This window comes from Erigeron canadensis, chromosome 3 (genome assembly GCF_010389155.1).
Source record: "Erigeron canadensis isolate Cc75 chromosome 3, C_canadensis_v1, whole genome shotgun sequence".
NCBI classification, from domain to species: Eukaryota; Viridiplantae; Streptophyta; class Magnoliopsida; order Asterales; family Asteraceae; genus Erigeron; species Erigeron canadensis.
Window position 1 is genome coordinate 28,631,131 of NC_057763.1, and position 14,824 is coordinate 28,645,954.

Genomic DNA, 14,824 nt, shown 5'->3' on the forward strand with positions numbered 1-14,824 from the left:
TCCTAATAATTTTAAATGGTGACATATGAATACCACTGATTCTCTTTCTTAATCTCTTCACATGTCACAATCCTATTAATTTGGAAGATTTTTAGGCAAATAACGTAGGAGGATTGATCATTACCCATTAATTATAGTCGTACAATTTATTTACAAAATCTACTCTTTTTTCTAAAAGAAGTTTTAAGGGCTTTCGTTGAGGTGCATTAATTAGTTGTATATTGACCATAAAGTTCAAGGGTAAATTTTCTAATATGAAAATGTACAATTTTTTTATGCACGTTATATAAAGCCTTAAGGGCTTTATTTAACATTTTCTTTTCTATATTCTACTAATAAAAGATTTAGATCACATTAGACATTAGATACTTCGCAACTAGCAGCAACGATTACAATAGTTTGTTATGATGTTTGAATTTTTATATGTATACAAATGTGTGCCTGAATGATGTGACTTGAATAATGGGTAGAGAAATGGAAGGTTGGTTGATGGAGAAAAGGAAAAAAAATTATGAGAAATATATAAAAGTGATAGATGAATCGAAAGTGATTTTATTAATAAAAGTAGTGGTCTAAAACATATTTAAGAAATGGATGGTTAAAATACTTAACTTTAAGAATTAAAAAGATATAAATATGTTTTATAATACGAAAATGGTACTCGCGCGTTGCGGCGGTGATAGAAGTGATAGAGGGGTGATGTAATGGCGGCGGCGGCGTTGACGGTGATGGAGTGATCTATATGTCGGGCTCCGCCCTTAGCCGTACAAGTTCCGCCCTTAGATTTAAAAATTCGTCGAAAGAATATCGGATGACCACTCTAATTAAAGAGCATAAAATTTTAAGAACACCCATATAATTTTTATAATTTATCGATGTACGGTTTTTGAGATAAAAGATTTTAAATGAATTAGAAAAATAAAATGATTTATGCATGAAATAAAAAAAATGATTGGTTGGTATTTGAGGAGAGGGAAATAGTATTATAGTTATTTTATGTAAATATATAATAAACAGGAGAGACATTTTGGGAAAGTACTTAAAATCAATATTCAAAACTTAAGTTCAATGTTGAAATTTTAGAGAAAATTTGCTTTATAATATAGTATAGATATAAATGAATGATATAGACCTTAATTACTTTATAAAACATTATATTATGTTGGTAAGTTTTAGAACACATAAACAAATTACAAACACATCATTTAAATCATCATGTAAGAATAATCTAAAAATAAGATCATTTTCCATATTATTATAAAATAAAATTTTTAAAGATAAAAGAGATATATTTGTATTAATGTGGTTTGGGTCGGTTTTTATTTAAAATCCAACTGGGTTTTTGGTTTTTGAAATCAAAAACTATTGAATTCGGTTTTTTATTCACCATATAATGTATAATGCAATCTACTTAAAAATTTTTAATTTAAGAAAATGATGATGATACTTTGGTTTTTTTACATCAAAAGTCCATCGTTTAAAATGTTATAATAAAAAAATTAACTAATCTATACTTCTATACTCATTTATAATAATTATCAATCCTTCTATTTTTAGAAAGTGTTAGAAAATGGTTAATGTATATAATTATCCTTGATAAATACCCACTACGGGAAGAGGTTTTATAAATTGTCAAATTTGTCATTAATAAATTAATTTACACTTTAAACCTTTATATTAATAATTAACACTTTAAAACCTTATCTTTTTATATTCCACTATCATTTTTACATCAACCTACACCATTTGACACCGTCACCACCAATAATACCGTCACCGACACCACTAGACCGTCGTCCCCGCTGTCGGCGCCGTATTGCACGGTACCATGTTAGTTTACACAAGTTAATATAACATAGTATTTAATTAATTAAAAAAAACACAACTTTTTATAAGTGAAAAACTCAAAAATATAACAGTTGGGTATATGAAAGGTATGTCGCTGAGCCTAAATTTGTCGTTAAAAAAATAAAATAAAATATAAAAATTCAAGCCTAGCCAAAGTTGGAATCATATGTATCGGATTCTCGAATCAAATTAGAATCCAATCTAATCCTTGTGAATAAATAAATACTGTAAAAACGCCCAAAATATAACTCCAAAAACAACAGATTCAAACACTTTCAAAATTCAAAACCCATTCCCCCTCTCCCTCTTTATCTCACTTTCTCTCAAACCCTAACTTCGATCACCGTTAATTTCAAATGGCGGCGGCGGTGCCACCAGTCACCGGAACGGAACTCACAAGTCCTCCCACCGACGGCATATCCAACCTCCGTTTCTCTCATCATTCTGATCATCTCCTTGTTTCTTCCTGGGATAAGGTATATCTATCTATCTATATATATATCTCACACTCACTATTTTTCATTTTTATGTTTTTTTAGATTTTTTTTTTTCTTTTTAAAGTTTTTGAATTTTTTTTTTTTTAACATGTAGTTTTAAGCCTATTACTATTACCTTGTTTGTGTTGGCAAATTTAGTCTGCTGTATCTTAATTAAATTAGGGTTTCATGTTAATTTATTTGTTCCTATAGATGATAATTGAAGTATGATAATTTTGTAGTTATTGTAAAATGGATTAAATCGGCATTAGAATTGTTCGCATCAGAAAGTTCGGTGCTTGTATGCATCTTAGATTGCGAAATGTGCTTCAATTTACGAACTTTGGTCCAAAACATGAAGGATAAAAAAGTTTGGAAGTGATTTATGCAACATTGATAAAGAGCTTGAAAGAAATGATGTTTTTAAAACCAAGCTGGAAATCGTCTTCTCATGAATTCCGTGTTTATATTTGACCCTATCTATATGAATCATAGATATCCATGTATACATAGAAACGCACATAATGTATTATAATAAAGTTGGTTTGGTATTAAGGATCATAGCCATTTTTTTGTTTTTGTTTTTGTTTTTTGATAGCGTGTTCGACTATATGATGCAAGTGCAAATGTGTTAAGAGGAGAGTTTTTGCATGGTGGTCCAGTTCTTGATTGCTGTTTTCATGATGATACCTCTGGTTTTAGTGCCAGTGGTGATAATACTGTCAGAAGGTATGCTACACATTTATATCATTATTTAACATTTGTGTGTATCGCGACTGGATTCATTATATTGAGAAGTACCTCTGCAAAGTGGTCTACTTTGGTTTTTATAGGTTACACATGTTATTTTTCCTACTTTAAGTTCTGAATAAAGTTTTCGTAATGAGCTAAAAGGCTCATGTTTTAGTGGAGATGTAATTACCCAATAGGTGCATAATAGTCGATAAGGGCAAACAAACAGTAATATCCAAAGTAGACTACTTCGCAAAGTACATTGATATGGTATTACATATTCCTATATTCAGGCCCAACTTGCTCTGCTTATTGGTTTGAACTTTATAATGTCAGGCTTGTTTTTGACCACGAAAGGGAGGACATTTTGGGACGACATGATGCACCGGTTCGCTGCATTGAGTACTCTTATGCAACTGGTTGGTTCTTGTTTAGATAATTGACAATGCTTTGGCTTTTTACTTTCTTTAAATGATATATTTCTCTACATGCGTTTCTGTTTTACTGTTTGCAGGACAAGTGATTAGCGGAAGTTGGGACAAAACTCTCAAATGTTGGGATCCAAGGGGTGCAAGTGCACAGGAGCGTGCTCTTGTAGGAACATATACTCAACCAGAACGTGTTTACTCAATATCACTCGTTGGAAATCGTGTAGTTGTTGCGACTGCTGGGCGTCATGTTAATGTATATGATTTAAGGAATATGTCTCAGCCTGAACAACGAAGAGAATCTTCTTTGAAATATCAAACTAGATGTGTACGCTGTTACCCTAATGGAACAGGTTTGAACCTAATGTAATAATTACTCGTATGTTTTCTCTGGCTCTTGATCTCAATCAACTAAAGTGTATATCTTGCAGGTTATGCACTTAGTTCTGTGGAGGGTCGTGTTGCTATGGAATTTTTTGATCTTACCGAGGCAGGTCAATCCAAGAAGTATGCATTTAAGTGTCATAGGAAGTCGGAAGCTGGGAGAGACATTGTGTATCCTGTAAATGCTATCGCCTTTCACCCAGTGTAAGTTATATGTACTGATTATTGTTTGCAGAAGCATCTGTTAGGCCGTTTCAAGACCAAACCTATTTTCATGAACTTGTAATCTTATGTTACATTACTTAATATACAACATAAAACTAATGGGACCATGTCACTGAAAAATCTTAAATTTGCAGGTATGGGACATTTGCAACGGGTGGTTGTGATGGCTTTGTAAATGTGTGGGATGGAAATAACAAGAAGAGGCTATACCAGGTACACATTAGGTTATTACATTACTTTTTGTGGTGACAATGAGTTTTAGTGGTGTTAACACTTTCTATTTTTCTAATGATGATCTGCTTTCAGTACCCAAAGTACCCGACAACTGTTGCTGCCTTATCTTTCAGCAGAGATGGCCGTTTGTTGGCAGTGGCATCAAGCTACACATATGAAGAGGGAGAGAAACCGTAATATTTCATTTATATTATACCTCATATATATGTGTATCTGCTCAAGTTTTGTTAGTTAATAACTCTCATGATTGTTTTGCAGTCATGAACCAGATGCCATATTTGTGCGTAGTGTGAATGAGGTTGAAGTGAAGCCGAAGCCTAAAGCCTACCCAAATCCTGCTTCGTGAGCGGTAATTGGAGCATAGGTTTAGTTTGAAATGTACAAGGACTGTATTGTATTTTCTATAGTAGAAGACCGTTATTAAGTGCATTCAAGTCCGCGGTGTTTATAAAGTTCTACCTGTATTGTGGTCATAATGGTTTGAATTCTACCACCTCAGGGTGAGAAATGACTTAAACTCGGTGTGACTTTGCTTCTTTGCTTTCTGGTTTTTGAAACGCTGGTATTGATTGAATTATAAATATTTCTATCTTTGAAAGTTTCGATGTTTAAAATATGTGGGATATTTTAGAAAATTAGAAATATAACGGATTTGCGGTTGCCTATAAATAAGAACTTATTGACACATATTATGCTCTCTTCATCTCCACCTTAATTTTCTCAGATGGCTTGATCTACTTACATGTTTAAGCTAATGAATAATAATCACATCTATCATCTTTGTATACTTATTCTTTTTAATAAGAGAAAGCATAGAATCTTTAATTAGTTGGCTACGATTAATCAAATTGTACTTCGAGGGAGCTCTTTAGCGCGGACCCGGTTTAAGACAATGTATGTTAGACCTCCTGCTGTCGAATCGCGACACGAAGTTCTCAAAGGGAAATTCACCTTTCAAAAAAAAAAAAAAGAACAAAGTCTGTTTTACATCAACTAACTTTACTTATTTCATAACGAAGCAACATGTTAGTAGCATTCACCCGAATTGTCTACATAATAATAAACCTAAATAACCAAATTGGCTTAGCTTAGCATCCGCCATTCCAGAAAGAAAAAAAAAAACCCTTCAGGTCTGACCTCTTTTTCACATTTGCATGAAAACCCGGAATTCAACAATTCTCCAGAAATAGGTTCGAAGGTAAAAACACATCACTTTCTGATATTCATATGATCAAATTAGTCTGATTACAACATTACAGAAAGTCGCCCTTCCCCCTGTATGACAGTATACAATACTACTGTATTACCCGACCACAAATTTTGGCACTCCTGCTATAAGTAGACCAATACATTACAAATCGGGTTCGCCAGAACACCCAGGTTCACCAAAGCTGTCGATGGACCACTTGCAGTTTAATTCTACCTCCATCCAGAAGGAGCCGGCTGTGCACCACCTGCTCCTGCTCCTCTCCTAGCTGCTCTTGACTGGGCCAGAATCTCATCATAGTTCTAAACATTAACAAACCAAAATCAAAAAAGGTGGCAGGTGGCTAAAGAGACAGAATCCAATTAAATGGAGAATAGATATATACGAGAGAACTTACCCGCTTATCGAAAGCATTATCTCTTGAGCTAATGATTTTGTCGGCAATGCCATAATCAATGGCTTCTTGTGCTTGGAAGTATTTGGGACGCATGATGTCTTTGTTAATTTCGTCTTTCGGTTTTCCAATTCCTTTTTCAAGGAGCTCCAGAAAGTAATCTGTGTTTGTGTCCAGCTCCTTGGCCTTAATCCACATGTCTATAGCTGCCCCACTTGATCTGTTGACTTTAGGTAGATATAACTTTGCTGAAATGCAAAACACACACAAATGTAACTAAAATTATAGATCGTAAAAGATTGGAATATTGAATCAATATTGGCACGTGACCAGAAAAGATATAAAGACTTCAGCAAATGAAGATCAAGAATGGTTTTTGCTTAGTTCTTGAGAAAATAATGAGAACATACTAGACGAATGTGGCTGCATTGCACGATGTCCTTTGGTTCCAAGGGCTAATAGCATTGCTGCTTGACCAAATGCCATGCCACAGTTGACCGTATACACATCTGACTTGCAGTACTTCAGGAGGATCAAGAAAGTAAACAGATTGTTAAAAAATTTTGTTAACAACCACCCACTTTTTTGAACTAATGATTATAAACAACATAGGATTACTGCTTACAGCTATCATGTCTGCAATTGCATATGCTTCTGTTTCAGATCCAACCGTCTCCATTTTGTCATTCTACACAATGCAATATATGAAAATCAAATCATGGTCCATGAGGATAAAGTTGAAATGCTTCAAAAGCGGACAACTGAGCATCACCTGTGTTCCAGATGAATTGATGTAGAGATAAATAGGCTTAGAAGGATTGTCGTAATCCAAAAACATGAACTGAGCTACAAGAAGCTCAGTCACTGCCGGAACAATCTAGAAAAACAAAGTTGAAAAGATTATTATATAATAAGAGTTGAAACTTGGGGGGGGGGGGGGGGGGGGGGGGGGGGGGGGGGTGGTTCATAAATGAAAGAATCAGATAAACTGTCTTACGGGCATTCCTAGATAGCAGATTCGAGCATCTAAAAGCAATGATGGCAAATCGGGAGGAGCACTTCGTGGTCTCCCAGCAGCTCTGCCACCTCCACTATACATGCTCACACTCATACTGTATTTTGCTGGACCCCTATCATGCATTCCTGATAGACTCCACATTCCTCCATGATTCAAGTAATTATGTGAGGATGAGATAGTTTCCTGCGGAAAAAAGGCTAAGTTACACACAATAGGATAACCAACTTAATTGATAAGTAGTTCGATTTAAAAAAACAAGACCTCTGTGACACTCTCCGATTGCCGCCTTATGGGACTATCTTCAGTCATGAACATGTCCATTTGTGAAGGACTAAGACCGTACAGATATTGAGGAACATTCTTGTAATTGTCCATCACTGCACAGGTATAATACATATTTATAATTAATTTAGCTTGGAAGACATCAAACAATAAATCCAAAAACCTTTAAATGCTATCAGACAGGACTTTATAATGATTTAACCCTTTTCATCAGAAATCAAATCCACATGTCACAGATACCACAGATTATCACAAACTTTGATTTATTTAGCGGATCATGACCTAGAGTGAAAGATTTAATGCACAGCCAGTCATGTCATTAGAATCAAGCAAGAAGATGACAGCTGTTAAATGCAGCCCACCATGTTCTTTTTTTTATGCCCAAAATCACAAAATCACAAAATCACAAGGTATTCCTGGTCTTTATATATAACTCATGTATTTCTCCTGTACTTCCCCAAATACCTCTAGTCTCCAATGAATCATGATTTTACATCCTTGACTCCTTGTAGCTTCTTAGAGCACTTGAAATTTATGCTGGTAACATATAGTAATAAAGACATAATAGCTGCTTAATTATGCATATCTTCAAATAAAGCAATAAATGCGAGATAAAAGGAGCATTAAGTCAGCCATTTCAAGTTCTTCCCTACAAAGTGGTTCATTATATTGCTTTTACAAAGTTGAATCTCTAGGTATTAGACGAGGCTTAAAGTAACATAGTGAAGTTAAGTTTAAACCGAGTCGTAATCCAACAAAGCTAAATGACTAAAATAGTGTACTCAAGTTAAGCGGAGACTAAAATCTAACGTAACTCCAAAGCTCCCACAAGATACACCAACCATTTTGGATAGCCTCAAAGTAAACACATTTCTTTGTGCTTTCAAATTGCTTGATACGAACGTACAACAGCCCATGTAATCAACCAAAAACACGCCTTTATGCTGCCATATACCATCCTTTTGTTTTAGTTAACAAATACTACCTACTGCTGTTTCGAAAGAATGCGTTGATGGTTCAATTAAGATACACAAATGATATAGTTATAGAAACTAAAATATTAATCCAGAAAAACCCGAGTCTACAATATGACACAAGACGGAAATTCCCTTTTCACTCAACTTCACGTTACTGATCAGCCAAATGTTCATATCAGAAGTAGTCAGATAGAAAGCCTTTCGGTGCTTCCATGTATCACCACCGCACTCGTCCCACCCAAAAGGGGTTTTAACGTTAAAACCCCTAGCTTTTAGGCTTTGATGCAACTAAAGTAATCGAAGAGTAAAAAGTAAACTCGGGTGCACTTTTTTAAGATGCATCAAAGAGTTTAGTTAGGACAAGTACACAAGGTGTATCCTTTAATAGTGGGCGGTAATCCTTTCTAAGCTTCCTACTATAGAACCCTTCATACCGAAACCTTTCATCCTTATCGATTACTAGTACTTATACCTTCTATCACCTAGCTCTCCCTATTTCATTATTTCTGTAGCTCATTTTATATACAAAATCTCTAAACCTAATACTAATCATTTCCGAGGCTTTCAACTTTCACTTCATAACATATACATATATCTATATATCTATATATATATATAACCAACAATAATTAAATCTAAAAAAGAAATAAATAATAGAAGTAAAAGAAGACATACATCCATCTTTAAGGTTTCCTTCTCTAAACTGTTTAGGAATATGATTCAGTGATTTACCACCACCACCACCAGCCGCCATAGCTGCAGTCACCGGAGACCTAACACACCGTCGTGTAACCCTAACATCTTTCCGTACGACGAAGGATGACGTATTGTTCTGAAGAAATGAAGACTTAAGGAACTGAGTAGTGTTTGGTTCACGATTGCTTTCGATAGCTGCCGGAGGAGAAGAAGATAAGAGTAACGACGACGTCGCCATTAAGTCAGTCACTCAGAATTGGAATTTTTCTAAAGATTTTTATTTTATTTTATCTGTCTTTATATTTATTTATTATGTGATTGAAAAAAGAAATATAATGAAAAAGACGATGTGTTCAGTTACCTTCCGTTTGTTTGTTTGTTTTGGGCTGGAGTTGGGTTTTTTAATTTGGTTTGGATTTGGGTTGGGCTTGACCCATTTATTTTGGTCCTAATTTGCCCAAAACAAGCTATTTCTATAGCTATGATATTTGGGTTTTCATTGGATTAGCTTATTAATGTTCTTAAGCACGTTTGTTATAAAATAATTCATTCACATAATCACATGAAATGATACAGGAAGTAACTTTTTAGGAAACTTTTTTTTTTATTTTTGGGTATTAACAAAAACAATCCGAGTAAACAGGAATTTAACAAAATTCAACTCCAATATTATTTGGTAGTAAAAGCAGCGAGATGAAAACGAGTGTTATATACATTTAGAGTAAACAAATTTTAGGTTATGATTTTCGATATAGAGAACTTCAATTCAATTTCTAACAAACGTCGAATACCATATACATAAAATTCAATTTTTTTTTTATTTTTTATTTGGTTAGATTTAAGTTAACTAAGAGTTTCAAAAACATTTTGGATGTAAGTCAATGTCCAAACAGTAATTAATTATATTTTTCTGTTAACACCAGAAATGATAAGGAAATCAAAAGCGAAGAGAGTAAGAAGAAGCATATAGGAAAGAAACGTAACGCATGACCTCATGTTTACTTGTACCTCAAACCATACCTTTGCCTTTGCACACGATTTGGTATTACTTACAGGTGTTACATACACTTGTGCCGTTTATGTATACATTATCAAACTTTGACCAACCATATCTTATTTGACTTTACATAGACCACGTAGATATAAAATTTTCAGTTTTACACATACACTTTAAAGTAGGTGACACGTGTGTAATAAACTTGATTCATGCATAAATTAATACATGTAACACATTGCATTGTCGACACAGTAGACTTTTATCGAGTGAATTTAAAACCTATACGAAATTAATAATTAAATTATAAAAGACATGTTTTATTCAGTGTCTTGAAACAAAACTCGATATGCATGATCCTATATTAAATCTATTCTGGAGCTGATGAGTACTTAATTAGTCTGCCTCACAAATAAGTTTATAATTTTGTATGGTTAGATATATACTTGCGTAAGGAAGGAATGCGATCCAGGATTGAGATTCTTTAAAGTTTAAAAAAGTTATGGGATTTTCATCATTGCATTAAAAGCAATGGTTAAGATTAAAAAAATCATTTTTTGATTTTAACCCTTGAATTATTTAATTTAAGGATTAAGATTTTTTTAACTTTATCTATAAAGTTACTTGAACTTTAAAGAATCTCTATCCTGCGATCCAATTCTTTTGCTTATTGTACGGAACGAATTGACCACTACATCATGCCACGAATTTTACCGTTGCAAAAATTAATACTACTTTTTATATATATGCTATGTCGACCACTAGTTGACGTGTCATATTTAATTTATAAATACAGCTTGAGCTAGTGACTTCGCTCATAGAGCATGTATATATGTACAAGTAACCCAACATATAATTATTACAAACACCATAAACGTGTTAATTAATTATTTTCTATTAATTATTTTTCATACACAAACAGCTGAAGCTAGTAATAAAGGATGTAACAAAAAAAATAATACAAGTCATATATTTACAAGAAAAAACTAGATATATGGATACTAGTATGATCATACTACAGGATGGTGTTATTGTTAATAACGATGATGTGGTGGTGATGACGACGGTTGTTGGTGGTGACGACGGTGACAAGTAGTAGTATAAGTTATTAATTTAAATAAAATTGATATAAAATTAAAGGACCATGTAGTGTACTAATAGTAATTATGTTAGTAGTTGATATATATATATATATATCTTGTAAATTAAGTGTATTTTTGATTGACCATGTTAGCTAGTTTTTAGGTTCGTTGATTGTATAAGGGTATAATTGGTTTTAAGAGTGTACGAAAATGCTAAGTCTATTCGGAAAAAAATTACCGCTGGTTTTTGATACATTTAATTTAAAATAATAAAACAAAAGTTATTATAAATAACAACCAATTAACCTTCATAAATTTTTGTAAAAACTTATGACAAGAGTCGGGTTTGCAAGCCTCTATGCAAATATTACTCACAAGAAAACAAAATGAAATGAATATAGGATTAGGAGGTCAGCAAGTGATGATCGGGTGGCAAAGTGTGAGTAGAATACATACAAAGTTATGTAAATGTATGGCGTATATTCCAACCAATAACTTGCTGCCAAACAATCAATCGACAATACACGCGACGGAACTCCAATGACGTGGCACTTTCAACCTAACATAACTTCCACGTGCCATTATACTACTCCACTCCTTTTTCAGTTTTCCGTCTCCATTTCACTTTCCTTCCTTCATGTCTAATTAATTAAGCCCATTAACTAAAAAAATTTAGGTGTGTTTGTTAGTAACAACCCATTTTCCATTATAAGTATAAAAAATTATATATCGTATAGCTATAAAGTTTATATGAAAGGGAAATGTTAAATACAACTTTAAAAGTTATATTTAACATGTATAAAAAATTTGTATATTTCATATTAAAAGTTTACCTTTGAATTTTATGATAAATGTACAAATAATTTATGCACATTAAATACAACCCTATGAAGTATATCTAACAAACCCCATATAATGATATGTTATATATAACACATGCATTATAAAAATTTTTTTCATGTAATTATAATCTACTAATAAACAGTTTTACTATATGTATCAAAATGGTTAAAATTATTTATTAAATATTTATATCAAATTATCAATAAGAAATTTGATTTTATATGATCTGTTGAGTAATGCGATTGTTATTTGTCAGTTTTTATGAGACACGCCATATAGCTACATTCGACTTAATTTTCAGTTTTTAAGGGAGCTTTAGTAATAATTTTTTCATGTCAAATTATTTGACTCTGTCAAATATCTATAAAATGAAGCGTTAAAAGACGCAACTTATTACATGGCGTTCATTACTTCATTATCCATAACTAGCTAGGTAGAATAAGAATCATTTTATATTCCATCTTTCACTTTACAAATATTTAAGTAAAAATACTCTGTCATTAATTCATTGTTTATCACCATCTTATATTAGCTTTCAAATTTTTGGCTGTTTTTCTTTTTCTAGAAACAGAAGAATCTAAAAACCTAAATACTGTTAAATCATTAAAAAAATTTTAATATGTAAAGTTGTAAACACTGTTTTCACTTCTGGTACCAATTAATTCAACATATCCTTCCCATCTACTTATTATGATTTCTATAGTAAATAGCCGTATTTATCATGTACTACTTTAATAATTCATTTCGTACAATCATTTAATACTTTTAATTTATATATAAACGATACAAGTGAAAAAATAAAATAATTCATGACCACTATATGTCTATATCATTATCACCATTATCAGTCAGGATTAATACCTTATGATTGATGAATTATGATAATATAACTTTTGAGGAGTCTTAACATACTAATTACATCGTGACACGTACTTTTCTTTATAGTTCAATTGTTCAGTATCAGTTTTTCTTGCCGAGGGTCTCGAGTTCGAGACATAAGAAGGACATTTCAAGGTATTTCATAAATAAAGTCTTCCAGTGAAGCAAGTTTGAGTCCTGCAGAGGGGGCAGAGTTTTACCCCAATTAAATGTCGTGCCTTCAGGCGGTTTAATTAATTGGGGGTTTATCCTCCTACTACGAGCAAATGATCCACACCTTTAAAATAAAAAATTAAAAAATTACATTGTGACACGTCATTCGTTTTTCACTCAACACAAAGATGATATATACATTATGATCGACCTCGTACATTAACACCAATCGTTATGAGATGCCATAGAAAACAAACCACTTATAAAAATCCCCAACAAATAGAAAAAAGTCGTGGGAAGCCATTTTAATTTCCTACCACAAGAAACAAGTATCATTCAATTAAAGTACATACATTTTGTTACACTTTAGATTACTCGGCTACATTAGATTTTCATACATTTTAATTTGTGTTAAAATATACTCGTAATATTCGAACTATGTAAGTTAGGAATATAAATATTTTTAATTATTGACAACTACGTCTTTTTTTCCGCATTAAGTTTCTATTGTTCATCATAACAATAAGTTGCCAATTATAGGTTGACTCTTAATGAATTATTGGAAGAATTAGTTCCCGAGCATCAAGCTTGTAAGTTGTAATCCATCTATGAAACAAAGTCAAATTACAGTATGTTATGATTATGATTCAATCAAATGGTTGAAGCTTACTTTAGATAATTTATAAGCTAAATTAAATTAGATTATATTAAATTGAATACACATAATACATTAATACGTTATTTCATACTGACCAACTTTAAGATGATCTGATATATTAAGAGGTTCAGGATTCAAATCTTGGTAGACTTAACATGGCCACGGAGAGATTCAAAAACGGTTACGAGATACTCTTGTTATTGCTATGTATACAAGTTACGTTTTATCGCTTTATATTTTTGATAGTTTCGTCCTTAAAACTAAACTTTATATAAGTTAAGGTATAATTAATCTACCAATATACTAAAACATGATTGTGTATTTTTTATATCGATATTTGGTATATTCTTTGCACGACATGTGTCACTCTTGGTGTAGTTAAAAAACTTAATTCATAATTACCTAATTGTAATCAGATACTAATATTTCTTTAGATTTAATTTAAAAAATTTTTTTTATTGAAACTTGGCGTATTCTTTGTACGCCAAGTGTCATTTTGGTGTAACCAAAAAAAAAATCTTAATTCATAATTACTTAATTGTAATCAAATACTAATCTGTAGATTTAATATATATATCTCATTAATAATTATATATTTTATAATTATCATGATTATACTAAGTTTTCATATATATGATTTATAAAAAAAATTAATAATGTTAACAACTAACATATTAATACAGAACACAATTATTTTACAAGATAAGATATATGTTAAGTTTTAAACATCTAATTAAACAAATATATATTATAAATTTCATGAGGTTTCATACAATATGTGAAAAGATTTGTATGCAAAGTTAGGTATCTAATACTCTAATAGCCGTATATTATCTATTTCTCTATATAAATATAATTGTATCATCATATATTATATAATCCATACATCGTACGTGCATTAATACTATATTAAACTAAAATAGGATTGAGATGTTCTTGAATGACACGTGACGTAATTTTTAATCGACACGTATCTTTTTAATTTATTTAAATTAGCTTTTTTAATTGTATATAAATTCAAATTCCTTATTAGACTTAGAATTAAACTCTAACTCTTGGTTTATAGATACAAAACACGTTATAACCTTATTTGATTGATCGTTTTCTCATTATTAAAATTGTTTCTTATTCTTTCTCAGTTTTTTAACTCTTATTACTTATATTACTTATAATAAGTTATTAACATGAATACTTCAAATTTTTGAGTTTACGATATGAAATTATAAGGCTATATGTCGTCATCCACTATGCTTACGAGTTTCGATTTTAATGTGATTGTGAAAATTTAAGGTAAATTCAAAGCTCTAACTAAAC

General features: G+C 31.8%; 2 protein-coding genes across 2 annotated transcripts; one reads left to right on the forward strand and one right to left on the reverse strand.

The window, feature by feature from the left end:
- Positions 1–2,094: 2,094 nt before the first annotated feature.
- Positions 2,095–4,925, forward strand: LOC122593372 (mitotic checkpoint protein BUB3.1-like). Its single transcript, XM_043765767.1, has 8 exons — positions 2,095–2,324; positions 2,923–3,053; positions 3,393–3,475; positions 3,571–3,837; positions 3,916–4,072; positions 4,228–4,306; positions 4,400–4,500; positions 4,586–4,925. Exons 1-8 carry the CDS (start codon positions 2,205–2,207, stop codon positions 4,671–4,673), a joined length of 1,026 nt encoding a protein of 341 aa, XP_043621702.1. The 5' UTR covers positions 2,095–2,204; the 3' UTR covers positions 4,674–4,925.
- Positions 4,926–5,514: 589 nt separating this feature from the next.
- LOC122593406 (ATP-dependent Clp protease proteolytic subunit-related protein 1, chloroplastic) lies at positions 5,515–9,197 on the reverse strand. The gene is made up of 8 exons (XM_043765814.1): positions 8,881–9,197; positions 7,208–7,323; positions 6,926–7,129; positions 6,701–6,805; positions 6,554–6,616; positions 6,339–6,450; positions 5,932–6,176; positions 5,515–5,836 (listed from the first exon to the last, which is right to left on the reverse strand). Exons 1-8 carry the CDS (start codon positions 9,137–9,139, stop codon positions 5,747–5,749), a joined length of 1,194 nt encoding a protein of 397 aa, XP_043621749.1. The 5' UTR covers positions 9,140–9,197; the 3' UTR covers positions 5,515–5,746.
- Between the last annotated feature and the right edge of the window lie 5,627 nt (positions 9,198–14,824).